At 56.2% G+C, this 26436-nt stretch overlaps 1 protein-coding gene across 1 annotated transcript in view; it reads left to right on the forward strand.

Annotated features, from left to right (window-relative positions):
• Positions 1–3176: 3176 nt before the first annotated feature.
• IGSF9B (immunoglobulin superfamily member 9B) overlaps positions 3177–26436 on the forward strand; it is a 47754-nt gene continuing 24494 nt past the window's right edge. Inside the window, exons 1-7 of the mRNA XM_087828393.1 lie at positions 3177–3294; positions 13569–13766; positions 16050–16196; positions 21757–21908; positions 22199–22316; positions 23476–23617; positions 23936–24081. Coding sequence (XP_087684519.1) covers positions 3231–3294; positions 13569–13766; positions 16050–16196; positions 21757–21908; positions 22199–22316; positions 23476–23617; positions 23936–24081 — 967 coding nt within the window. The 5' untranslated portion in view covers positions 3177–3230. The remainder of the gene's footprint in view (positions 3295–13568; positions 13767–16049; positions 16197–21756; positions 21909–22198; positions 22317–23475; positions 23618–23935; positions 24082–26436) is intronic.

The following is a 26436-nucleotide window of genomic DNA, read 5'->3' on the forward strand; positions in this document are numbered from 1 at the left end:
ATTTTGTGATTTCTTTTTATATGGCAAGATAACTGATACAGTTTCTTAATTACATAGACACCCAGCATGCTCTTTGGTGTTTATTTGTGTAAATTGTTTTGACATAGAGCTGTCTCTTTTCTTCAAAAGCAGCTGGGCCAACACCTGTCCTAACCTAGATTCTACAGAGAGGTCTGGAACCACTGGGGAGGTAACAGGTGACACATGAGAGAACCATTGTTTCTGAGACCTCTTTGCTCAGTGCATATGAGGGAGTAAAGATAGTCTCCTTTTCTCTTAGGCGTGAGGCTCTTCCACCACCTTTCCCACTTGTTCTCCAAGGGCCTAAGGGGACGTGTAGGTAGACTGCTAGATGTGGTTTTTCATAGAATAACTGGTAAGACTAGCATTTTGAATTTCCAAAAGGTAGAAGGAATGACCTATACTCCCATACCCGATGTACATGTACTGCGGTTATCAGTGACCTCGATGACTGACCAGGTGTCCCTGTGAGCTGCTCATGGGCATGGCTCACAGTCTCCCCTCATGTCCCCCTTGAACAGCTGGGATCTATGCTAACTTTCAATCTTCCACTGGATGTATCCATGCCAGGGAGGGGCTGCCATCCTTCCTGCATCCAGAGATTAGCCATATACCAAGAGGTACAGACTTCACTGGTTTCATTCCTCACTGTGACCTGATACAGCATGTCTCTTTTGAGCTGATATGAAACCAAACAGACATGCCCGGCGATGATGTTAACGATGATGCTAAGTTTTCCCTTTGTGTCTTAACTTTCTTCTCTTTCCTCTCTGCCTTTACTCCTTTGTTCCACTCCATTTTCAATAGATTTATCCAGAAGAAATTTAGTCTTCTTTTTACATAGTTCCTTTGAACTCTTTCCCAACCCAGCTCATGCTTTTAAGCTCTTTATGTGTTTTCTCTCCCTCCAATTTGACAGTTTTAATTCCCTAACAGAAACCACCACACTGAGTAGGCCAGCAAATACAATCAAGATGATGGTGAGAGTGGTTCTTTACTTTTGCTTACTCTGCGGGGCCACTAGAAGAACGTTTCTGTGAGCACAGGTGCTTCTCACTCCTCTGCCTTGTTTATATCTGAAAAGGGCTAGAAATGGGGCTAGCCCTTAGGAATCCAGCATTTCTCTCTAGGCCAGTTAGCTGCTTAGAGGTTTTGGAAGGAGAAGAATCCGGTCATCACCAGCTTTGCAAATGGATCTCAGTAGGCTTTATAATGCTAGGCCCTGGGAAAGCATGTGAGCATGTGTGTATGGATATGTTGAGGGTGGACTTGTTCTTGGTCATGCTAGCTGGTAATTAGCCAATCAATGGGGACCTAGAGCTTCCAACGCATTTCATATCCCCAAGAAAGGCATCTTTGCAGAAAAAGAGAACCTAAAGCGATGGCTCAATGAGAGATGTCTCCCAAATATGAATCTTGAGTGTGTTTGTATGACTGGAGTGGGTGGGTAGAGCAGGAGGTTGGTTATTCAAGGGTTCTGGCTCTTTAGGCTACATCCGGATGCTAAAACTTGACCAATGTGTTTGCTGCTCTGCTGAGGACCCCACTGTCCATCTCCTGGCTGGCAGTGAGCTAAGAAGTTTCAGGTTTTGGGGAAAGCTGTTCGTTCAGTACTCAAGGCCACTTTCGATGTATGTTGTGCGTGTGTGTGCGCGTGTGTGTGTTCACTGAAGCAAATCTCCTTGTTCTATTGGGAGCTTCATGTCCCAGAGCCAGTGTTTTGTGGCCAAGGAGTGTTTTGAGGTGAAATTCCTAAGCTCTCCTCTGCTGCCCCTCTGTCTTCCTTCCTTGGCCAACAGCCCCATCCTAGGAGCTATGCCATTCTCACCACTGCTCTCACTCCTGAAAGAACAAACATCTTCCCGGCAGCCTCAGAATGCTGGCGATTGTTTGTAGTAGATGTTTCCATGACACTCATTTCTTCTGCAAGTGTGACTGTACTGGGGGAGGGGATGAGGAGCCCTTACAGTAGAGAGATTGGGACTATGAAGAGCTTCCCTGCTCATCTGTCTTCTTCTGAGGGAGTCAGGAGCCCACCTTCCCCTTTTCCTGTATCTCGCTGTTCCAGACCCCTTAACTGCTCCCCAAATCCATCTTGGCTTCTTGCTGCTCAGACGGGGCTAGGCCCCAGTGAGGAGGGGAGGGGAGGAAACTTGTGCTTGAGGAGGCAGCCTTTTTTAGAAGAAGGGAAAAAAACCCCAACTTTTAGTGTTCAAAGTCAAGATTGAGTAGGGATGAGCAACGCTGGCCTGCCCCGGGGGTGGCAGGGTGTGAGTACGGTGTGTTCCAGAGGCGAGCCTGTGACACTCCTGCAGCTGAACCAGTGACTCATCCTAAATCTTAGCGACTTTCAGAGGTCACTTTAGTCATTCCCCTGCCTTCAGGCTGGGTGGATTAACTTAACATCACGTTTGGGTAGGAGGGGCGCGCTGCTGAGGGAAGCGGGTCCGCGCGTGGAAGGCGGTGGGGTGGGGGTGCGGGAGGCTGCGCGTGACCTCTTTGAGAAGCTCTCCAGCGAAGGACGCTCCCGAGCTTTCCCAGGCTCCCCGTTCCTGGGTTTCCCCATCACTGAATCAGCATCCTCCTCCCGGGAATAGCTTTTCGCTGGATGGAAACCGGATGTTGGGTTCCCTGGGTGGGCGGGGGCGGCGTCCCCGCGGAACTGTCATGGGTAATTCAGACTCCCAAGGTCCCATTGTCAAACCAGAAAAGCGACCCTTCCCTTGACCAGAAACTTGCCATGCAGCGCGAGCAGAGAAGGGAGCAGAGCGGAGTCGCTACAACGCCTTCTCCCTGGCAATGCGCATGATTCTGCGGCTCTGTGCTGGCCACACTTCAACGCACCTTGAAATGGGCTCGCCTCCGAGCCGTGACGAGCATTCCTCCGAGCCAATCGGCCCCGAAGCTGGTGGGCGGGGACCAATAGGCGGGCGCGGGGGCGGCGCCGGGGGCCCGGCCGGCTAGGCTTCACCGCGGCGCTGGCTGCGCGCTGCCTCGGCTGGAGTGCAGGTGCCGCTGCGCGGGCCCGGAGCCTGCGCGCCGAGCCGACGGAGCCGCGGAGGGATGGGGAGCGGGCCGCCCGGGCTGCAGCAGCACCAGCGCGGGGCGTAGGCGGGCCGAGCCGGCGGGAGCGGGCGCTCGGCGAGAAGTGTGCGGCGCAGGAGCACTTTGCGATAGGATGAGGCTCTTGGCTGGCGCGCGGTAGTACTATGATTTGGTATGTGGCCACTTTGATAGCAAGTGTGATCAGCACCCGAGGTCTTGCGGCTCAAGGTGAGTTGAAGTGCAGTGTCCCTGCTCTGCCCCTCCCGATGTGCTCCTCTCCTTCCTCCCCGTCTCGGGCTCCCCGGCCCCTCCGAGAACCGCGCCTTTTCGCGGGGCGAGGCTCAGGCTCTGGCCGGGCGCGCTCCGGGGCACTGCCGGGGAGGGCCGGGGGCCGCGGGCCGGAGGGTCAGGCGGGAGGGGGTCCCAGCCCTCGGGCTGCCGGGCACTCGGGAAAAAAGACACCTTGGGATCGGGGTCGACTTTGCCCACCTTCGGCCCCAGGTCTTCCCACCCGCGTGCCGAGCCGGGTGCCCGTAGCCGGAGCAGCGGGCTCCTCGAGCGCTGGGGAGGCGGCGGCTTTCCCAACTCTGGGTGCCGGGGAGTTTGCGGGTGTTCGGGCAGGCTGCAGCACTCTCGTGCCACCGCTCCGCAGACGGGCCCTGCAGGAAGGTGCGACCCGCAGCCTTGGGACTCGGCACCCACGGCCAAGGGACCGGGTGATCGGCCCTGGGCGCCCGCCGCTGCAGCTCGCGCCCCTGCTGACCACAGATCCTGGCAGCCGGAGGTCGGATCCTCCTTTCAGGGCGGGGGGCGCATGGAGACCCTGGAGAGGAGAAGAGCGGGGGTCCCCCGGCGGGCCCCGGGGAGGGCCCGCTTCTGGCTAGCCCTGTCGGGCGGGCGCCGGCGCCTGTCGGAGCCGCCCCTGGGCCCGGCCGGGTAAAAGTTCCCTGGGAGCGCGCCGCATCCAGGCCGACTCCGGCCGCCCTCCCAGGCTGCGAGGCACAGCTGGGGGGGGGGGGGGGGGCAAGGGCAGCGGGGGAGGGGGTTCCCACTGCTGCACCTCGGGGCGCAGGGAGGTTTTTCTCTTTCCTTCCCCGCCCCTCGTCTGAGCTGGGAAGAGACCCGGGGGAAGCCAGGGAGTTGGGCGATGCGCGCGTGAACGCGCGGGCTTTTGCTCTGGAGACGGGCAAAGCGATCTACGAGCCGCTGGGTGGCACCCCCAGCCCTCGGCCCTTGTATGGAAGTGGGAGCGCAGCCTGGAGGGTGCCAGGACTCTGAGCTCACGGCTCCCAGCGCGCAGACACGACCCGGCGGCGGGCAAGTTCACGAAGCCTGGGGGAGACGGCGGCGGCGGAGAGCGCGCCTCTGGATGGAGCCCGCGGGGTGGGCCCGCCAAGCGGAGCCGCTCCCAGGGCGCTGGGGTGGGGGTGGGGGGGGGGCAGGCACCTTTCACAGGGCCCCCTCCTCACCCCGTCCGGGGCTGCGTGGGGGAGGGGCAGTGATCTGAGAAAGTTTCTGGAATGGAATGCCTCCCGTGCTATTTGGGTGTCTGAAAACAACCAGAGGAGGGTAAGGGAGGGGTGATTTTGTTAAATGGTATAGCGACCTGGCTGGTTTTAAAACTCTCCACTTGTCCGGTGGGAAAACAGGCCAAGGAGACTGCAGGAGCCTATAGAATGGAGATGGGCGTGAGGTGGGTGGAGTTGTGCTTGAGAATCTGTATCTATCCTCCGGCTTCTTCTTTCCCCCGTTTCCTTGAAGTCTTCCAGTGCCCTCAGCCTCCCCTCCAGTTTTTGGTACATTCCTGCTATGGGACTGTCACTGAAAGCACAAAAGGATATGCTGGGATCTTTGAATAAAAAAGAGACACTGAAGGGAGGCTCTGAAACAGCCTCTAAAGCTGAGAAGTCAGGGTGAGGGAATGGACTTTTTGCAAGTTTAAGCACAGACTAAAGGAAAATGGGTTTATATTGCAGCAACACACCAAAAGGCCAGACAGAAAGAAGGACTTCCCAACATTGCATGTTGTTGGGCATGAAGGTTATGCCTTCTTTCTGGGTTTGGAGAGGGCCTTCTGTTTGGGATGGCTTGACATGTACCCCTGCCTACCACCCCTTATTGGTCTTCGGGTCTTTTAAGCTTAAAGAGGCTCTATGTGTAGTAGTTAGGGACATCGGACTAGAGTCAAATGGCCTGGATTCAAATCCTGCCTCTGCCACTTACTGGCCTTGTGACCTTGGGCAAGTTGTTGAAGCTCTCTAAGTGTCACTTGCCTCAATGGAAAATGGGGTTAACAGGCTGAGCTTGTAGGGTTTATTGTGAACATTAGTGCTATAAAGAAATGAGTGACTACCAGTTATATAGTAAGTGCTCAATAAATGTTATTACTAATGAGTGGCTACTTGTTATATAGTAAGTGCTCAATAAATGTTATCATCATTATCATTATTTCATTATCGCTGGGGTTCCAGGCTTTTTCTCTGTTTCTTTCCCTTGGGCCATTCAGGGCATTGGGCACCTGGAGTATCGTGGGGGGAAGTTTAGAAGGTACCTCTGTCAGGAACCAAGTGCCCTTTCATGGGCTGACCTTGCCTCTTATCCCTCTGCAGCCCAGGAAGATGTGTGGAGGGTATGCAGGCCACTGGGCTGCTTGGAAAGCCTTTGAAAGGTCTGCAAAACTGGAATTTTGTCAGTGGCCAGAGGTTTGCGGGAAGGACGCAGCAGGTCATAGGCCCCCCTTCTCCCTCTGCAGAGAGGGAGAAGGGGGGCCTGCAGAGACGGAGAAGGGGGGCGTGCAGGGCGGGCGCCTGCTCACAGGAGAAACAACCAGCCGCGTTCAGATACTGGCTCTGCGTGAGAGCTCAGCTGTTCTAGGACTGGCAGGGTTGACTTCCAGGGGGCATTCCTGAGGGGGAGGGGCTTTGAGTTGCTCTGCTTAGGGTTTGCCTGAAGCGGGGGCTGCTCTAATGCAGGGGTGAAGGGGACAGCTCCTCAGGCATTGTTGGGATGGGACAGAGGTGGGGATGAGCTCCCTCTTTGGACTTGAGTTGTGTGTCTGGAGGGGATTGAGGTCAGTGGAGAGGTTGGGGAGGGCGTGGAGAAAAGAGTGACTAGAGAAATATCTGGAGTCTGGAAGATGGTGATTGGAATCTCAGCATCGCAGACATTTGCTGAGCAAGCTTGGGGGAGCACCCTGGACCAGGCTTAGCGGACTCTGGGCCTTGGTTCCCAAGGCTCCCTTCTCCTGTCTACCACAGATTCTGTGGTTGGATTATCCCTGACTCCAGTGTCCCCAAATAAAGTAGAGTTCTGACTCAGATCCTGCTTGTAGCTGGACCAGTGCCCTCTGTGTTCTTCCTTTGGTAATGAAGGAGAGGGAGGAGATTTAGACCTGGAGGCTGCTGGCAGGACCTCATGGGCAGCCTATCAGCTAGAAAGGACATGGCTCAGGAAGTGGCTGAGTGGGGGGGGGGGGGGGGTGCGCGGCCCTAGCACACGCGTTAGAGGCAGAGTTGTGTTGGGCAGCGGGCGGCGTGTGCCCTGGGAGAAGCTGAGGAGAAGCTGAGGAGGGGCAGTGGGAAGAATCAGCTTTCAGCTACTGGCCTGAGGCCCAACACTTGCTGACTTGGAGTTGTCAGGTCCCAGAGCTGGGTGGTTTCATGTTTATGACTCTGAGATAGAAAGTGGGATCTGGTTACCCAAGGAGCAGAGGCTGCCTAGCTGGGGAGATGCTAAAACCCAGCATCTCCCTGCCCCTCCCTCTTTCCTGGCTCCTGGCTCTGCCTTCTTCAGGTGCCTGCATTTTCTCTCTCCCCTCTGCTGGCCCTGGGGCGCGGCTCTCAGAGCCTGGCCGGCTGCTTTCTCTTCTCCCTTGGTCCTTTCTTTCCCTGGCATGCTGGGCACTTTCCTGTTTGCCTTGCCCAGGGAGTGAGGGTGGGGAGATAAACCCTGAAGGGGGTTAGGCCTGAGATTCACCACACTTCTCCACTAACACCCCACCTCTCCACCCTGTGGCCTGCTCACGCTTGGGCTCAGGGGCTCAGGGGTGTGATTTCTTCTGTGTGCTCCTTAAGATGGGTTAAGCGGCTTGTGTAGAGTGGCTCTGGATTGTGAAGAGCTGTAATTGGTTCAAGCTGTCTGGAGGTGTGTGCATGTCTGCATGCATGTGTGCACGTGCATGTGTCTGTATGTGAGTGTGTGTGCACGCCCGTGTGTGCATGTATGTTTGTGTGCACTTGTCTGTATGTGTGTGCATGTGAGGAATGCAGCAGACGGGGCAGTCTGTCTGCAGGCACGAGGTGGGGAGTCACTCCTCTCCAAGTGCTGTGGGTGGCAGAGTCTAGACTCAGAGCAGATGCCTCGCTTTCCTTACCCCTGGCTCTGCACCTGAGTTTAGGCAGCCCAGAAGTTTCTAAAGTTGGGGCCCCACCCCAGGCCCTAGATTTAAGGATGCCTGAGTTCCCTGAGAGAAAGCCTAAGTGGGGGGACAAACCCACACAGAGCTCCCGGGAATGCTGACAGCAGGTGTGTCCTGCTGCAGTGGCTCTGACACCCCTGGTTGTTATTTAGTACAGCCCAGAGCAGAGCAGGGCTGGGTTCCATGGAAGATGGAAGAGGGAAGAGGGTGCTGGGTTGGAGAGCAGCTTGTAGCCTGGCCCCTCAGGGGCACTGCCCACAGGGGCCAGTTCAGTCTGCCCCAGGAAGTGACCTATTTTTCTTCGGAATCTCCTGCTTTCCTGTTTTCTCTTGCGTGAATAAGCAGCAGACTGGTGAGCAGAGATGGGGCCTCCTTTAGGGTGTGGGGAAAGATTCCATGTGGCCAGGGCTTGGAGGGAGCTGGCCTAGCCGTCCTGAGAAGAGGGGACTGCAAATGTTCTCTCCTGGCCTGCCCTCTGCCCCTAGGCCCTTTACCTCTCTCCTGGTCACAGGCACCTACCAACACAGCCTGGCAGACAGCTTGCACACAGGTTCTTCTCCCCAATTGTGGAGCTGAGCCACCGTCCTCCTTCCCCAGCTTCAGAGCAGGGAATGCTGACGCTTCTCCGTGAGTACGCATGGGGCTTCGATTGCCCACGTACTGATGCTGCCCACCTGGCACCTTACCTGAGGATTGTGACCCTGTGGCCGGCAGAGCCCACTGTGTGCTCACCCGGCCAGGCCTACCTGCTGGCTCTGGAGCACACACGTGCGTTTGGCCACGCTTGGTGTGTAGGTGCCGCCCCCCCCCCCCCCCCGGAGGTGGGGAGGGTTGGGGTGGGTGTGGCTTTGCCTTTCTGCTGAGGAGTCATTAAAGGAGCAGAGTGGAGGTTGAATTACTGGCTGCTTCCTGTCAGTGGCTCTTGGGGGAAGGGCTCTCGGAAGGATGATGTAGCGAATAGCATTGCTGCTTTGTGGGCTGCTGGGGAGCCCACCTGAGAAGGTGGGAGGAGAGGTGCCCACAGGAGGAAGGCCACCTGCCATTCCTGCCCCTCTTCCCAGTTCCTTGCTGTTCGGACGGTGGGAGGCTTTCCTGGCAGGGCCAGTCTGGGCTTACCTGACCTCTGACTTCGACCCTGAGAGGTTTGAAGGGGAGTGGGGTCAGAAGGCTGTGAGAACACTGATGGGAGGATGGGAGGAGGTGGGGGCTTCTCTGAGGACCTGTCCAGCATGGGTGTGGGTCCCTCGCTGGAGGCCGAATGATGTCCAGGCGACCTGTAGCCCACCTGCCTTATGGAAAGGAGAGTAAGGTCAGCATCTCATGCTCTGAATACAGCATCTCCTGCAGCACACACTTTGAGGGTGCTCCTAGCTTCGCTTTAGAGCGTAGGGAGTCTGTCTTCTGCCTTCCCCACACAGTCCTTCTGGGCGAGTGCCTCCCAGGGAGCCTGAGTCTCTGGATGCCTGGAATCTCTGGGAGCCTCCAGGCCTGTCAGGAGGAATGACTGGGGGGCTACCAGGGGCTGTGCCTTTTTTGGACTCAGCAGAGATTATTTTTAGGCTGGTAGTGGAGGTGGCGGTGGCTGTCGCTTGTATTATTAGACAACAGGCCTGTGGTTTGGGAGTCTGGTGCCCAGAGGAGGAGGGGGAGGGAAGAAGGAATGGAAGAAGAGGACCTGTGTGCATGAACCGTGGAGGCTGGTGCTCACTCATGGTCTCCCCTCACCTCAGTGGCCGCCAGAGCCCGCCAGAGGTCCTGAGTCTCAGGTACAGTGACACAGCTCAGAGCCAGCCCGAGCCAGCCTGAGTCGGCCAGCTGCCTTCTGAAATGTCTGCCTGTCATCCTTGTGGGGTCTGCAGGAGTCTGACTGTTAGAGCCCATGCAGAGCATGCTGTGGGGATGAGAGGCGGGGGCGGGGGGGGGAGGGTTGTTTCTTAGGTGCATTGGGGAGAGGCCTTGGTGCCTGGCCTGTGGTCTGCAGGATGGCATGAATGAATGCAAGCAAAAAGGACATGCAAGCTGCCCCACCTGCCACCTAGTGACCTGGCAAAGCTGAGTAGCCTCCTGGTTTGCTGGTCTGTGAAATGGAAATGGTAGTTCTTCTGTCAGGTGGGCAGCGTGGGCATTAAATGAGCTCTGTGTTATATGCCCAGCACAGAGCCTGGCGTGTGGCAGGTGTGCAGAGGAAGCTGAAGCTTGCCCTGCACCGGCACATGCACCTGCTTTGCTATTTAGAGTGTCCCCCATTTCGGGCTCTTCCCCCGCAGCCTGGCCCTGGGAGTGCTCCAGGTTGTTGTGCGTGTCAGGCATGGGGCTGTGCCAGGCCCAGGACGCCTCCTGGTTCTGTGCTCATGGGGATCCAATGGCAGCCCTGGACTCGGTTCCCTACAGTGGACCACCTGGCCCAGGGAGCAGGAAATTTGTATTTGTACCCCGTGGGCTTTCCAAAGGTCAGCCAGATCTCAGGGGCTGCCTCATGCTCCTTTGCCCCCTGCTGTCTTTCCCCTACTGGGGTAAAACAGCCTCACAGGGCCCCAAGGTGCCGGTTGGCTAGGCTCAGGGCACTGCTTGTATCCAGACTTCTTTAAACTGGGTATGTGGGATCCAGGACACCTCCCACTGTCCTCAGCCCTGCAGACGGCAGCTTCTCCCTGTGACGTTGCAGCCAGCCCTTTGGGCTGCTCCAGCTTCTGTGATGGGGAAGGGGATCTGGGGACCTCTATCCTTGCAGCTTCTCTCTGCCTTAGGTCACATCCATCCTTCCCTCCCTCCCTCCCTCCCTCCCTCCCTCCCTCCCTCCCTCCCTCCCTCCCTCCCTCCCTCCCTCCCTCCCTCCCTCTTTCCCTTCATAACCAGTGGGCAGTTGCTCCAGTCCGCTGTGCTGGAGAGAAGCCCACCTGTTCCCTGAAGGAACAGCCTCAGCTCCGCTCCCCTCCTGCTTCTGGGTCCTTTGAAGGCCTGAGTGTGTGTCTCAGTGACTGAGTCCTCTGTGCCTGTGAGCGCTCTCTCTCTCTCTCTCTCTCTCTCTCTCTCTCTCTCTCTTTTTCTCGCCTTGGGCTGGGCTCTTCCTGTGTCTGGCCTGCACTCTACCCATCTCCGTGTCTCTCCTTTCTTGCTTCTTGAATGTCTTTCACTCTGTGGTTTGGGTTGGTGTCCCCCTGGGCTTGACTTCCCTTGTCTCCCCCCATCAAGCCCTCTTCCCTCTTCATTGCCAGCCTGTTTACTTCTTTTTTTGTAGTGAGCTTTTCGGTAGAAAGTGTTTTATTAGACATGCTTTGGTTTAGAAAGAATCAGGCTTAGGGAGAAGTGCCTGTGGGTGACAGAGAACGTGTGTGTGTGTGTGTGTGTGTGTGTGTGTGTGTGTGGTGAGGTGAGGTGAAGTGCGGGACTGCATTTGGAGGCGAGCAGAGCCTTTGCCTCCTTCTTGGGGAATTCCATCTCTTTTGCCTTTTCTCATCTTTGGGATGCTTATCTCACTGGTTCCTCTTTGAACTGCTTGTCCCTAGTGGACAGGGTCCTTGAGAAGGGATGGGGGATGTGGCTGCCTGGCTAGGGGGTCAGCCTCCCTGGATGCTCAGGCCCAAGCCCAGGGGCTGGCTGGGGGTGGGGGGAAACCGGGGGCCTGCTCCTGGAGCCAGGGGAGGTGTGAACCAGGCTGCCTCCCTAGGCAGCAGGAGGTGCGAATAAGCAGCTGGCACCGAGGGAACCATGTTGGAGCCCCGAGCCCACCCACCTCCTGGACCTGTCCCACAGAGCCTCAGCCCCAGCAGAGAGCTCCAGGGCCCAGCCTCACCGTAGAGGTGGGCAGCCATCCGCCCAGCTGGGCTCGGCCCCGCTTTGTGCTGCCCTAGGCTCTAGTGCCCAAGCCTTGGGAAGGAGCCCCCTCTGTGGGCAGCCTCCACACCCCCACGGCTAACACCCCGGGAATAGCTCCCTCTTCCCCCAGGCTCTGTATTTCCTCTTTTCATTTCCTCGAAAGCCTGTGCTGCACACACATGTGCATACCTACCCACACACACTTCCACACACGTCCACATGTCCTTTTGCCAAGAGTTAAACACACACGTGCACATGTACTCATGCTCACACATGCAGATGCACGCGACGCCCTGCTCATCATGGTATCCACTGCTAGCCCATTCCTTCCGGGCCCAGGATCAGCCTTTGTGCGCCTGGATGCTGGGAGGAGGCTCTGCGCCTATCTGGGTGCCCCTGGGGCTGTGGGGGAGGCACTCACTGCGGCAGGGCCCTCTTCATGCTTTCCCTGAGGGGCTGGAATTCAAACTGAGTCTGCAGCAGGGTTGGGGGTGGGGGGAATTGGGAAACCTGCTGGGGCCTCAGGCAGGTGAGTGCAACACTCTGCTCCAAAAATACTCTGTGATCTTAGCTCTTTCTCTAGAAAACAGTGATGTCACCGGTAGCCAATCAGCTTCTGGAAGGTCTTGCCTCCTCCTTCTGCAACTTGCAGGGGAGAAGCTGGAGAGGGGGAGGGGGAGGGAGAGAAGGAGAGACGTACAGACAACATACAGAGAGAGGGAGGAAGCACGGAAGCACTCCAGCACACAGGGGCAGAGTCCACGCAGGAAAGAAAACGGAGCACTCCTTCCCCTCGCCCAGCCGAGCAGAAATCCACGCAGCCCCAACACACACACTGTCTCTCTCTCTCTCCCCCTCTGCCAGAGACATAGAAACAAGGAGACAAGAAAGTAGACAGAATCACCGCATGGAGGGCAGAGACAGAGACGTGAGGAGAGACAAAGATGAAATGAGGAAACAGGCAGGAGCACACAGGGGTCAGGGACGCGTTAAGAATCAGACCCAGAGCAGCCGGCAGACAGACAGACAGACAGACAGACAGACAGACAGACAGACGGCCGGACAGCTCTCTGGGCACCTCTGTGCGCGGTGGGAGGGCCCTGGCTCTGGTTCCAGCCTCAGCAGCCGCTGTCCATGGTGCTGCCCCAGGGCCCGGGTGGGGAAGGGGGAAGCCCTGCTCTCCTCCGGGGGTGCTGGGCAGTGGGAGGGAAGGCGGGAGGAAGGGGCTCCCTAGGCTGCCCTTTTGGTTGGGAAGTAAGCTGGACAAGGTGACTTTGTGGGCAAGGAGCCCTGGTGAGGGGTGTCAGGCTGAAGGCGGGGGCCGCACCCCTCGTTTAGGGGTCCAGGAGCATGCTGTTGAGGAGTGTGAAGCAGCGTCCGTGTTAACCTCCAGCTTGGGGAGGCCTTATCCCCTGGTCCCCCTCCTGTGCCAGGAAGATGGGTGTACCCTGTCCAGCTGTGTGCCTGTCCTCCGCCTACACAGTGGTGGTTTCCCCTCAGGGGTCCCAAGGCCCCCTTCTCTGTCCCCAGCATCCTGCTCTCCTAATGGCGATACCTGAGGCTTTGCAGCCTGATGGGCTTGGGGTTCAGAAGCTGGAGGGCTGGAGGCCCCCCACCGCTGCAGGTCCGGCAGTGAGTGGGAGGAGGGGCTTGGCCGAGTTTTCTCTCTAGTGTTGCCCTAGCAGCCTCTGCTCAGCTTGGGAGGGATTCCCTGCTCCTGTGTGGAGCACTCGAGCTTGTGCTGCCAACATCAGACTGTGGGGGTGGGGCGCGGAGGAGGGAAGGAGGAGGCAGGGAGCGCCTACCAGTCTCTGGTGGGAAACCTCCTGGCGCAGGAAGATAGACATGAGTCTACCCTCGGCCACAGCAGCCCTGGCTGCAGGTCTCCTGAGCCCCTCCGTCTTCTCAGTGTCCAGACCCCTTAGAGTTCTTGGGGGTTGTCACGGGGAGGGCATGGTATGGCTCCACTCGCTGGGGTTGGGTAGGGAAGGGCTGGCCTGCAGGACTGGAGGGAACTGCCTCGCTCTGCTCTTCTCCCCCCTCCTCCTCCCCTGTGGGTCATGGTTGGGGGCTGGGAGAGAGGTGGAGGGCGCACTGGGGCCCCTCTGGGGAGTGAGGAAGCTCCTGTTTAGGAGGAGGGCTGGGGCATACCTGGCTTTGGGGAGGGGGCAAAGGTCCCTGAATGTGGGCAGGGGGCTGCCTCTGGGGTTGCCAGGGCTGGATCTCCTGTCACCTCCTTTTCTAATCCCCAACTTTGCTGTCCCATTAGCTGCCCACGGCCTGCGAGAAGAGCCCGAGTTTGTGACAGCAAGAGCCGGTGAGAGCGTGGTTCTGCGATGCGACGTGATCCACCCGGTGACAGGACAGCCCCCGCCCTATGTTGTAGAGTGGTTCAAGTTCGGGGTGCCCATCCCTATCTTCATCAAGTTTGGCTACTACCCGCCCCATGTGGACCCTGAATATGCAGGTATGGTCTGGGCCACTTGGCCTCCTTTCCTTGGCTTTGGCAGGGCTGCCCCTCTCCTTCAGGGTCCCAGTTCCCCTGGTCAAGCTTCCAGGAGCTCCCTTTACCTGTTGCCTCCTCTCTTTCCTGACTGGTCTGTTAGCTCTGTTTTCCAGTCCCTGCCTCTTTCTTCCCATCCTTTGGACTCTGGTGGGAGGAGAGGAAGAGGCGGTAAGGCAGACAGGAAGCCCTCCTGAACCGCAGAGCCCATGGTTTGCAGGGGCAGAAGCAGGCGGGGGCCACCTAGAAGGCCGCCATGCAGGAGGGCCAGGCCGGCGGAGGGCAGCCCTGCGCCCAAGGGGCTGAGTCAGAGCTGCTGTGGCTGGTCGTGCGCAGCGGCAGCTGTGGTGTTCCCGCTGCCCCTCTGTACCCACACCTCCCTCTGTACCCACACCTCCCTCTGTACCCACACCTCCCTCTGTACCCACACCTCCCTCTGGCTCTGAAGTTGGGCCTCATTTCCTCCTGAGTGTGAGAATGTCTCGCCAGTGGGCCGCCTGCTCTCGGCCTCCTCTGCCACAGTCGCTCCTGCCAGCAGGGGCTCCACTGAGTCACTTCCAGCACCAGCCGACCTGCCGCGGGAGGGGGAGAGGGGGACAGGGCAGGGGACATGCGAGTATGTGAGTGCATGTGTGAGCATGCATGTATGTGCGTGCATGTGAGTGTGTGAACGTGTGTATGCCTGTATGTGAGCATGTGTGAACATGTGAGCGCACACGTGCATGAGTGTGTAAGTACATATGTGCGTTGTGTGAGTATGTACTTGTGTGAGCATATGCATGTGTGAACATGTGAATGTGAGTGCATGAGCATGTGAGTGCATGTGAGAGTGTGAGCATGTGAGTGTGTGAGCGTGTGTATGAGTGTGTGAGAGCATGTGAGCGTATGAGCATGTGTGTGCATGCATGTGTGAGTGTGAGTATGTACATGTGTGCATGTGTGAGCATGACTATGTACTTGTGTGAGCATGTGCATGTGTGTGTGAGTGTGCATGTGTAAGCAAGCATGTGTATGTGAGTATATGTGAGCATGTGTATGTGTAAGCGTGAGTATGTACTTATGTGAGCGTGTGAGTGTGTGCATGTGTGAGTGTGTGAGCATGTGAGTGTGTGAGTGCATGTGTGTGCATGTGTGAGCATGTGAGTGTTGTGTGTGAGCCTGTGTATGCCTGTGTGTTGGGGCTTAAAGGAAGAGAGGAAGCTGCGGGACACTGCTTTTGTCTTCTGGCTCCTGAGGTCTGCGCTGCATTTCTCTGAGAACACTTCCGCTTCTCTCCCTCCCTCCTGCGCCTGGGTCTCCTTTCCTCCTTTGCCTGGTTGGTCTTGATAATCTGGTTCTAGGCAGATTGCCAGGGCAGAGACAAGGAGAAGGCAGAGGAGGTTGTGACCTTGTGGTGAAGGGTGGGCTGAGGTGATGGGTGAGGGGAGGAGGACCCTGAGGGTGCCTGGGCCCCCTCCCTTGTCATAGAGAAAGGGGGCACTGCTCCCCACTCTGCTGGGCTCCTGCTGCACGTCTTACCTGCAGGCGGTGAGATAAAGATGACCTCCTAAGGGGGAGAGAACAGAGTTGAGGAGGCCGCTGGCGTCTTTGCTCTGCTGGCCAGCCCTTTCCTCATCCTCCGGCCTAGAGGCCTGGAGCCTCAGCTCCTGGGGCCGCAGGGCTCTGGTTGGGCAAGCAGCATCTCTGGCTCTGGGGTCAGGCTGGGAGGGGATCCTAGCACCCTGGTCCCCAGCCTGCCTTCCCTCTGCCAGACAGAGGGGGTGTGGGGGTGAGACCCAGTTGGGAGAGGAGTGTCACTCCACCTGAATGGAAGTGTTCTGGGGCCTGGCCTAGATCCCCAACTTCTCTCCCTCCCTTTCTCCCTTCCTCCCTCCCTTTCTCCCCCTCTCTCTCCCTCCCTCTATCCCTTCAGCTCTCTATCCCTCATGCCTTCCCTTTGTCCCAAGAGATCTCCCAAAGAAGGGGAGTATTCTAAGGAACTGAGGCTCTTCTCAGCACCACAGAGTTGCAGTTGCAGCTGGGATGGGCCAGCTGAGGCTGGAGGGCTGGGGAGTATCGTGGCTCCTTGGCCAAGGCTTTATGCCTTTTCCTCTGGCACCTGCGGCCAGAGGTTGGTGCCAGCTGTCATTTTGGGGCCCTGCCATGGGAAATGATCTGCAAGCGACGATGGGCCCTGTGCCTTCAGCTGGGGTGGGGGTGTCGAGTTGCTGGCCTCACCACTGGGGCTCTTGGTCCACCTGTCCCCAGGACGAGCGAGTCTCCATGACAAAGCTTCGCTGCGGCTGGAGCAGGTCCGCTCAGAAGACCAGGGCTGGTACGAGTGCAAAGTGCTCATGCTGGACCAGCAGTATGACACCTTCCACAATGGCAGCTGGGTGCACCTCACCATCAACGGTGAGTACGGCCCTTCCGGGGGGGCACGGCCCAGGAGCCTACTCTCTGAGGGCCCGGTGTAGGGGAAGCCTCTTTTCAGGCGGCACCCCATCCCTGCTTCAAGTCCCTGCTGCAGTGAGGAGCCTGGGCACACTGGGCTCCACCTCCTGTACCCCCTCAGCTGTCTCCTGGGGCCCCCCCAGGACAGTGTGGTGCCTCAGTGGAGCAGCTCCCTGAGCGAGGCAAGGGTTTGCTGTGGGTGATGGCATCACAGCTCCTTATTGGGAGGAAGAAATCTGGTTCATTTAAAAAAAAAAAGTTTTTATTGATTTCAGAGAGAGGAAGAGAGAGGGAGAGAGAGATAGAAACATCAATGATGAGAGAGGCTGCCTCCCGCATGCCCCCTACTGGGGATTGAGCCCCAAACCGGGGCATGGGCCCTGACTGGGAATCAAACAATGACCTCCTGGTTCATAGGCCGATGCTGAACCACTGAGTCATGCTGGCCAGTCAGGAATCTGGTTCTTGAAGCCAGGAGGGCTAAGGCTTTGTGGAGGCCAAAGCCATAACTGCCGGCACCATTTCCCAGGCTTGGGAAGACCCTGCTAGCCCAGGAAATGCCTCTCTCTCTCGAGTGTAATTCCCAGAGTCCCACTGTTGCAGTCTTCCTGTTCAGGGTGACGTTTTGGATCCTTGTTAAATTTATTCATTTGCGTAGTATGTACTGAGGGTCTACTGTGCGCCAGGCTTTGCACCAGATGGTGAAAAGACAATGCTGAGCCAGCCCAGGCTCAGTGCCTGCCTGCCTGGACCTGGTTTACTGTCTAATGAAAGGGAACAGGAAAGAATCCTAGGAAGAGTAGCAGTCTTAATGGCTGTCAGTTATTTATGGCTCAGGTTAAATGAACTGTGCTGTGTGGGATGCTTTTCAAGGAAGCCCCATGTGGAGCCCCGGGGAGCATGCTGGTTCTGGTGTTGGCCCAGGCTGGGAGCCTGGTCTGCAGGGTAATGGCACCGGGGCTGGGCCCCCGGGTGTCCCCTGATGGAGAGCCCCCTGTGTTACTGGGCATCCTTACTTGGGAAGAGGTCCTCTGGAGGAGCCAGGAGAAGCTGGAACTGGGGAGAAAATTTGAAGAAAAGTGAACCCCCTTGTGCAGGGGGAGCAGGGTTTGTTTTGTTTTTCTGGCTAGATCCGTGTTCTTCTTTATTCAGTGATTGACAAAACATATTTAGCCACCACTGTGTTGCAGACACTGTGCTAGTTACCGGGCTTTAGCAGCGTATATGCTTTGGATGAGCACACAGCGTGGGTCCTTATGGCTTTGATGTCTGTGACTAGAGATGCTGTGGTTGGGAGAGAGAAATTGATGTTCCTGGCTCCTGGCTTGGAAGCTTCTCAGCATTGATCTGTCCTGAGGGCCGGCTCTGTCTGCCCCACCTTGTGGGGCTGGGTCATCCCCCCAGGGCTCAGGTTAGGCCATGTGTCCTGGCTTGAAAACCCACTCAGTGTTCTGGAAGCACAGGGTATTTCAGCCAGAGCGCTGACCTCTGGGAAAAGCTGACCTCTGGTCCAGGCTGCTGGACCCATTAGATGCAGTCGGCTCTCTTCAGCCAGCCCCAAGAGACCGATTGGAGGCTGATTTTAAATCTTGGGTGGGCTGTCCCCACCACCCGGCAAGCTTTTGAGTCACCTCCTTTTGATGCAAGCTGTTGTGTGTGCTGGGAATGAAAACTCATCTTAATATTAGCCCAAGCAAAACATAATTAGGGAGGTAAACCCGCTGCTAAAAGCTTCACTGAACACTGAGCCAGAAGTCCCCACGCTGCTCCCTCTCCTGTGACCTTTCCTGCACCGGCTGAGCTCCGAAGCGCCTCCTCTCCTTCCCGTCCTCTGCTGGTGTTCATTTCAGCAACTTGAGACACCAGGCGTCAGTAGACACTCGCAGGGCAGGAAGTAGGATGTGTGTTCTGTTACGTCTCTGTCTTCCTTTGCACGAGTGGGAGTTGATTCTTTGGGGATTCCTAATTGCTCGGAGTGGAATTGGCATGGAAAAGGCCCTGCAAAGATTTAGTTTATTTCATGAATCTATTGTACATTAGCTGTATGATCCTGGGCAACTTAAGTCACCTCTCTGAGCTTGTTTTCTCAGTTACCAGAGACAATACCTATTTGCAAAGCTGTTGTGAGGATAAGTGAAGCCCTGGGTAAGAAACTGTCTTGCCCAGTGTCTGAAATGTTAATTACATGTGGGTAGTTATGTGTGAGATGCTGTCCCTCCTTCTTCTCAAGAGAAAAAACAGGTGAAATCAGATGAAAATGTATCCGCAGGGATATGGTGGCACAGGAAGCACTTCAGGCTGGAAGATGCAGAGGATGGTCACAGTTTGAAAGTGCTTGCGGTGCATCCACCAGTAATTATCCACTCAAAACGCATTCTTGACTGTCCACTCTGTGGCAGGCTCTGCGGCTACAGCGGTGGGCAGTCGAGTCCAGGGACAGTTGCAGTATGGGCTTTGGGAGCCCAGGGGAGGGAGAATGTCTCAGAGGAAACGATCCTGTGCAGAGACCTGATCAGGGACCAGGAGTTAGCCAGGTGCAGGGTTGGGAGGTGGGGAAGAGTATTCCAGGCAGAGGGGAACAGCATGCTTGGAAGCCCAGAGGAAGGAGATCTGGCGCATTCAGGGAACGCAGGCAGGTTGTTTACGTGGAAGTGTTAGGTGGAGAAGCTAAGAATGTGCACCATCCGCTCCAGGCTTTAGAATCAGGCTCCTCGCAGACCACTTGCCTTTACTAAGGTGCCTGGCTCCAGAATAGGTAGAACAGCATAGACCCTCCCACGGTGAAAGCGAGACCTCTCTCCTTTACTCTCCCTTCCATCATCCTGAGTCCTGAGGTTTCTTCCAGCATAAACACTGTCGTGGCTGAAGGAGTCTGGAGCCCCAGCATCCCATTGCTTCCAAACCAGAATGTTTAATGTCAGGCATTTTCTGACAGGGATCACCTTTGGAAAATGAAAGGCCAGTGAAAAATTAGAATTACAGATCATCTCCTTCTCCTTCTGCGTTTTCTTGAAGATCAGTTGTGTGGAAACAAGCCAGAGTATTTCTTTATCACATATAAAATACCTGAAAAGCCCCAGCCAAGCCTCGCCTTAGGTCGGTGAATTACTGGGAGGCGCGGCCAGCCTATTTCGAACCTGCACTATTAATTATAGGGCACTTGTAAAAAAGAATTAAGCCGGGAAATGCAGCTGGCAAGCTAACACCTAATTCAGTAAACAATCCAGAGTCAAACCCTTATTTTCCTGAAAACTTGAAATTGTTCAAAGTACTTTCCTGATTAGCACCTAAATAATAAAGTAATTATGTAATTAGTAATTAATTTGTCACTTCAGGACATAATTTAATTTATTATCTTTTCTTTTAAGCTTGATGCCGGAGGCAGTAGAGGCTGTGGCTGTATTAACTGTGTTTCAGGGGGCAGGCTTGGCGGGCGGGGAGGGGGAGCTCTGTTGGAGATGAGTGCACATTTTAGGGTAGGAGGAGAGGCCTGGAAGTGAGGAGTGCAGGGCCCCTTTGTAAGGATTTGGATGATTTTTTTTTTATACGTTTTTATTGATTTCAGAGAGAGGAAGGGAGAGGGAGAGAGAGAGAAACATCAGTGATGAGAGTCACTGATCGGCTGCCTCCTGCACGCCCCCTGCTGGGGATCAAGCCCGCAACCCAGGCATGTGCCCTGACCTGGAATTGAACTATGACCTCCTGATTCATAGGTCGACGCTCAACCGCTGAGCCACGCTGGCCGGGCAGGATTTGGATGATTTGTATCATTATTTGTGTTGTATTAGACATTGGATGAGAATTGACAATCTTGAGGATGTCTGTTGTGTGTGATGGAGTGTGCTTCTTAATTCATTCAGTATTTATTTTCCCAGTGTCCCCATGTGACCACACTGAGCTAAGGGCTTGGAAGATTATGGAAGAAGGTGGTCTTGGCATGTTCATACTCTTAAGGAGTTTAATGCGTTTGCGTTTGTGTTGGTCTGTACGTGTGTGCATGTGTACGCACATTCATTCATTCATTCATTCATCCATCCATTCAACAGATATTTGTTGAATGCTGTATTATATTACATGCCAGGCACTGTGCTAAAAGCTGGGCATACAGTGGGATTTGTGGAAAAGATCTCTGCTCTTCAGGAGCGTTAGTGATAAGTGCTTTAAAGAGAATAAAACAGCCTAAGGGGATAGGGAATGCTAGAAGTGCCTTCTCAGATCTGCTGACCAGGTCAGGCAGAGATGGCATCTCAGCAAAGACTTGTATGAGCTGAAGGAGGGAGGTCTTTGATAGAGCTCCAAGCAGAGAGGATAGCAGATGCAAAGGCCCTGTGGTTGGATGTTCTTGGCACATTCAAGGAAGACAAAGAAGGCAATGTGGTTAGAGCACAGCGAAGGGGAAACTATGATAGATGAGGTTGACAGGGGTGGGGAGCACCAATGCTAAAATGTTCTGACTAGTTCCCAGGGCAGGGCTGTCTGGAGAGGAGAGACCCCCTTGAAACCTTCTCATTAATGCTTCAGATGCTCCTGGGGAGATGATAATGACTGTGTATGTTTACATTTTACAAGATTCTTTTACACACTTATTTCTCATTTATTTCCCATATCAATTCTGGAGGGTGGAGGAGTTCAGGTAAAGCCCAGAGAGGCTTAGTAACTTGCCCAGGGTTACACAACCAGTGGCAGGCTGGCACGTGAACTGGGTCCTGAGCTTTGGAAGCCTTGAGATGAGCTTAAAATGGCATTGTGGACCCCCAGGGCCAGTGTTTAGAAGTGGGGGCCCCTCCCTGTCATTTCAGAAGAACCAATAGTCCAAGGCGTCCAGATGGACAGATCGCCTCCTCACGCAGCTCAGAGAAATGAGACCAAGTTTCTTAAAAGCTGATTATCCAACAGGATGGAATTTTAGTTAAAACTCTAACACAGGTGGTGGTGTAGGGGGACAAGCTTGCATAGTTAGAGGAGAATTCAGAAGGGAGCAGCCTGGCGTTCACGGATAAAGGCAGGTAGCCTAGATGGAGGCACATGGCAGATGCTCGGATGTGAGGGCCTGGTGGGCGGGGGTTAAGGAAGCAGGGGTGTTGTGGATGGTCGTGACGTGGAAGACAGAGGATGATGGGACAGTCTGGAGCTGGCGGCAGAGGCAGGCTCTGTGGAAGCCAGGGGAGAGCTGTCTTGTCTGTCACCTGCTGTAGTGCTGAGCTCAGTGATTCCCTGCAGATGCTCAACAAACATGCGTCTATTGGGAATTTGCCAAGTACAATGGGACAAGTTTAGAATTTGGACACAGCCAGACTGACTTTGAATTCCAGGTCCCCTCTCCCTGTGTAGGATTCATGCGCAGAGTATTTTACCTGTCTCCCCCTTCCTGCCTTCATCCTTACACCTTGAAGAGGGTCAGGCATGAGCCTAGAGGCTCACAAGGATCGCATGGTGTGGTGCGTGGTGCCTGGTGCGGGTGGTGTGGCGAGGAGGCACCAGCCCGCTAAGCCCACCCTGAGCCTCAGTGGTCTCTTTGCAGCTCCTCCCACCTTCACAGAAACACCTCCCCAGTACATTGAGGCCAAGGAGGGTGGCAGTGTTACCATGACCTGCACAGCTTTTGGGAACCCGAAGCCGATTGTCACCTGGCTCAAGGAGGGGACACTCCTTGGTGCTAGTGGGAAATACAAGGTAAATGTGGCTCTTCATTGGGGCCACTGTACTCCCTTCTCCCTTCCTTTGCCCCTTTCTTCCTCTCCAAGGCTGTCTCCCACTTTACCTGACCAGTGACACTGCAAAGGCACAGAGGGGAGATGGAAACAGCAGGCAGACCGGCTGGTGTCTGTGTTGTTGGAGGGAGATGAAAAATGAGGCACCTGCCTCTGTATCCCTCAGGTGCATGACCCCGAGGCCACCTCCACCTAGGATGGTGCTGGTGGGGCCCACGAGTGGGTGCTGAGCTCCATCTCTCCTTGGTCCAGGTGAGTGATGGGAGCCTGACGGTGACATCGGTCAGTCGGGAGGACAGAGGTGCCTACACCTGTCGTGCATACAGCATCCAGGGAGAGGCAGTCCATACCACCCACCTGCTTGTCCAAGGTAATAGTGATGGCTCCAGCTTCTTTGTGCCTCGGGCCTTTTTCAGGGACTCCCAGGCCAGCAGAGCTGTGGAGGGTTTTCCCAGAGCTTGGCCGGTACAGCTGGGGGCAGGTGGAAGTGGGCAGCCCTTGAAGAGCTGGGCAGGGCTCCTCCCAGACACCATGCACTTCATGTGGGAGCTCCCACTGTGGCCTCTGTGGCTATCACATGGGGCACGAGGCCCCCTGCTGGGTGGGTTTCTGGTTTCTGTATCTCCCAGGAAGCGTTTAAATAACACTGAGGTCATTTGGGCATTTCTAGAGCTGGGGTCTGCACTCTCAGACCTGGAGATGCCAATCTGCCCAGCCTGGGGCCCCAGAGTGCTCAGAAGGGGTGGCATCTGGGCGGCAAGATCTCTTCTCTGTCTGAGCCATCCCCCTGCTCTGCCTCCCACCCGCTGCGGGAGGAGCTGATGAGGGTTGGTGGTAGCTGTTGGGGCACATGCTCTTCCTGCCTGTCTTCTGACTGGGTGTGCTGAGCGGCATCTGGACTAGAGGTCCCTCTCTGGTTTGGAGGAGAGCTGGCCTCTCAGGAGAGAGCCAGCCAGGGGGCAGCTGCAGCCTGTCTGGGAAGCTGGCACCGGGGACTGCTGGAGTTCCACCCTCTGTTCTCTGCTCCCCCTGCCTCCTCTGCCCGAGCTGCCCTGGATGGAATGAGTGGCCGTTCACCTCCTAGAGGCCTCCTGCCCAAAGCTCTGCTGGAGAGAAGACGGGCAGGAAGGACTGGGGGTGTGTGTAGGGCTGTGTGTGTGGTGTTAGATGGCTAGTTTGGGGGGCCAGCATTTTAGAGGGGTTCTACATGGAGACAGGGGGCAGGTATGTGCCAAGGTGTCTACACCTGGCTCAAAGGGGTGGGGCACGCTGGGGCCCTGTCCAGCACCACCTGCATCTCTGGGACCTGCAGGGAGAGTAAGAACCTGAGCATTTACAGCAGCTAGAAGCGTTTCCATGACAACTGCCTGGGGTTGTGCCGCTAACTCTTGGGCCAGTGCTACCCCAGCCCTCCCTCTCAGGGTTCAGAGCACCTTTCCTGAGGCATCTCAGAGCTGCCCAGAGGCCCTGGTGCTCTTGTCCCCCCTTGCCCTGCCAGGTGAGGTCATGTTTGTTTCCTGTGTCCCCAGGGCCTCCCTTCATAGTGTCCCCTCCTGAGAACATCACTGTCAACATATCCCAGGATGCTCTGCTTACCTGCCGGGCGGAGGCGTATCCCGGCAACCTCACTTACACCTGGTACTGGCAGGATGAGAATGTCTACTTTCAGAAGTGAGCACCCTGCCCCGACCTCCTGGGGGAGGAGCAGCAGGTGCCCAGGGGCCAGTGCTCCGAGCAGGAGCCGCTGCAGGCTGCCCTGGGCTCTGGGAACTTGGAGAGGGGTGGTCAGTCCACTTGTCCCACCCATGAGGGCCAGCGTGTGCACAGAGGGGCCGTGAGAGGGGCCTAGGAGCTCGAGGGCACGCCGGGCCTCTTCTCATGCATGGGGGTGAGGGGACTCATCGCTGCCTTGCTCTGATGTTCCTTGGAAGACCCTCTTCTCTCACCTGCCAATGCCCTCCCCTTCTTGTCTCCTTGTTTCCTCAACAGTGACCTGAAGCTGAGAGTGAGGATCCTGATCGATGGGACCCTGATCATATTCCGGGTGAAGCCTGAGGATGCAGGGAAGTACACCTGCGTCCCTAGCAACAGCCTGGGCCGCTCCCCCTCGGCCTCGGCCTACCTGACTGTGCAGTGTGAGTAGGGGCAAGAGACAGCCTCAGTTGGTGGGGGTTCCGGGAGGTTCAGACCGTGTTGGCCAGACTGAAGGCTGCAGGTCAGCCTCATTTCAGGGAAGATGGGTGGAGGAACGACTGACACAGGAAGGAAGGACAGCCCAAGAAGCAGCCCACACCCGGGCTGGTCAGTTGAGGGGAAACCTGCCCTCGTGTCTTCCATGGGCCATCAGCTGGGTTCAGGCTGGGTTCTGGGATCCACAGGCCTTCTGAACACCTGCGCTTGCCGAGTGCTGGCCCACGCCTCTGTCTCTGCCTCAGATGAGATGCTCTCTGGGGCTTTTTCCTCAGGTATCTGAGGAAGTGTAGCTTGAACCTGTGCGGGTTAGGTTTCCAGCCAGCTCTCCACCTTCCCCCGTCCTGGACAGTGTGAGGCGCAAGGGGGACGGGACCCTCCTCTGGGTGACTGGGTCCAGCTCCACCAGCGCCTGACTGGCTCTTGGCTTCCTCGGGCCCCTCCCCTGGGGCTGCCAGATTTCCAAATGCATGAGCTGCTCCTCACGCTGGAACAATGCGGGGCTTTTGTGCGAGCAAAAGCTTCCCCACCCCCTGGCGAGCTGATCTTTGTGAGAAAGAAAGAGAAAGATGAGTTATGAGGATTGATTTCTTCCTTTTGATTTGCTGACGGCCCTGTCACTCAGGCAACAAAGGCCCCACGCTGTCGCTGTAGGTGACAGGCTCTCCATCACTTGAAGGCTGGTGTAGGAGAATTGTTTACCTCCAAAGGCGTGGAGTGGCGGAGTGGGAAGGGTGACAGTCTGGAGACCCGGAGTCAGCACTTGAACTGGGGACAAGTAGGACAGCTGGTGACCCCAGGAGGCGGCTCACCTGTGACCCAGCTTCACGGAGCTGGGTCTGTGCCTGAGCGGGTGTGGAGGTGCAGCCCCCGGACCTCCTGATCTCCCGTTCTTACTGTTTTCTTCTCTGCGCATTGATGTTGCTGCTTGGGGCAGAGGCACCATCTCTCCACTAATGCTGCCAGCAGATTGCAGGGACTTGCAGCATGTGCTATATGATGAGTCCCACGTTGTTAAGAGCTGTGAGGCCCAAGGCAAGCTTGTGACCCAGGGCATCCAGTCTGTCCCCCCAGACCTGCAGTAGGAAGAGCAAGTCAAGAAGCTACTTATAAGTGACTTTCCACGAGCCCCAAGCTGTGCTGGACATGAAGGACCGAGGGAAGGGAAGACACCTCTCGGAGCAGCACCCGGCTGGCTTGCGTCACCTGTGCAGGAAGGTGGCAGTGGCGAAGGGAAAGAGCCGCCAGGGGGAGTCTCAGAAGGTTGACGGGTCTCACCAGGATGAGGCCCTGTCCTCGGCGCCATGGGCTGTTTTTCTGCTGAGAGGCGGGTGTGCTTCCCGCTCTCCAGCGCCATCCCCCGCTCCCACGTGTCCTTTTTTACCTCCTTCCTGTCTTCAGAGAGAATCCGGGGGGTGAAGTTTTCAGGTGGGTGAGACAAGGATCTTTATTTCTGCTAAAAAGCAGTGTTCAGAGTATTTCCCATTCATAAACCCTTTGAAAACCTTAGAGGGAAAAAAAAACCCTCTACCATACAAAAGTAGGAAGCTATGTCTAAATATATAACTCGGCCTGGTATTTATGTAATGCTGTTCTCTGAAGAGCTCCAAATGCTTAAAAGATACCAGCTCATTCATCCTCACTGCCGCCCTGGAAGTTCTGGATCGTTTGCCTTGGTAGCCCTCAGGGAAATTGAGGAGAATCGAAAGGTGATGACTCACCCTATGACAGGATGTGCGGTGCTTGCTGCTGTCCCAGGAGCCCGTCATCTGTTCTGTGGCCAAGGCTGAGCCTGCATTTCAGCTGCACAGATGGGAAACTGAGGCCTGGGAGGCTGGGCAGTGAGCAGAGGGACAGGAGAAGAGCCACCTGTGGTTAGGCCTCTGCCTACCTCATGCGTAGGACTGCGGTTCCCCTTTTGGCTTAGGATGTGGAGAGGGGAGCCGGCTTGGTGGCTTGGTGGTAATGACTTGGGGTAAGGGGCAGGTGGGGAGGGTGTGGTCAAATGTGGACTTTGAGGTTGGAAGTCTAGGGAGGGGCTGGGAAATGGACCTGAGAGCCCTGCCCGGTGTAGTTCATGAGTGGAAGCGTTTGAGAAGCGCTGCAGACGCGGCCCGGGTGCCCAGGTGCCTCGGAGCATTCGGATCAGAAGTGCTTGAGGACACTGTGGCTGGGTAGACGAAAGGAGTCTGTAGCCTGCCCGGGGCTCAGTGTGGCCTCAGGCTGTAGGCCAGGAGGGCCAGGGTTTGTTGTCTCATTACCCATGGTGGACCCAGCACGTAGCTCTGGGTTGGGCAGTG

This window comes from Miniopterus natalensis, chromosome 20 (genome assembly GCF_054644295.1).
Source record: "Miniopterus natalensis isolate mMinNat1 chromosome 20, mMinNat1.hap1, whole genome shotgun sequence".
In the NCBI taxonomy this organism is placed as follows: Eukaryota; Metazoa; Chordata; class Mammalia; order Chiroptera; family Miniopteridae; genus Miniopterus; species Miniopterus natalensis.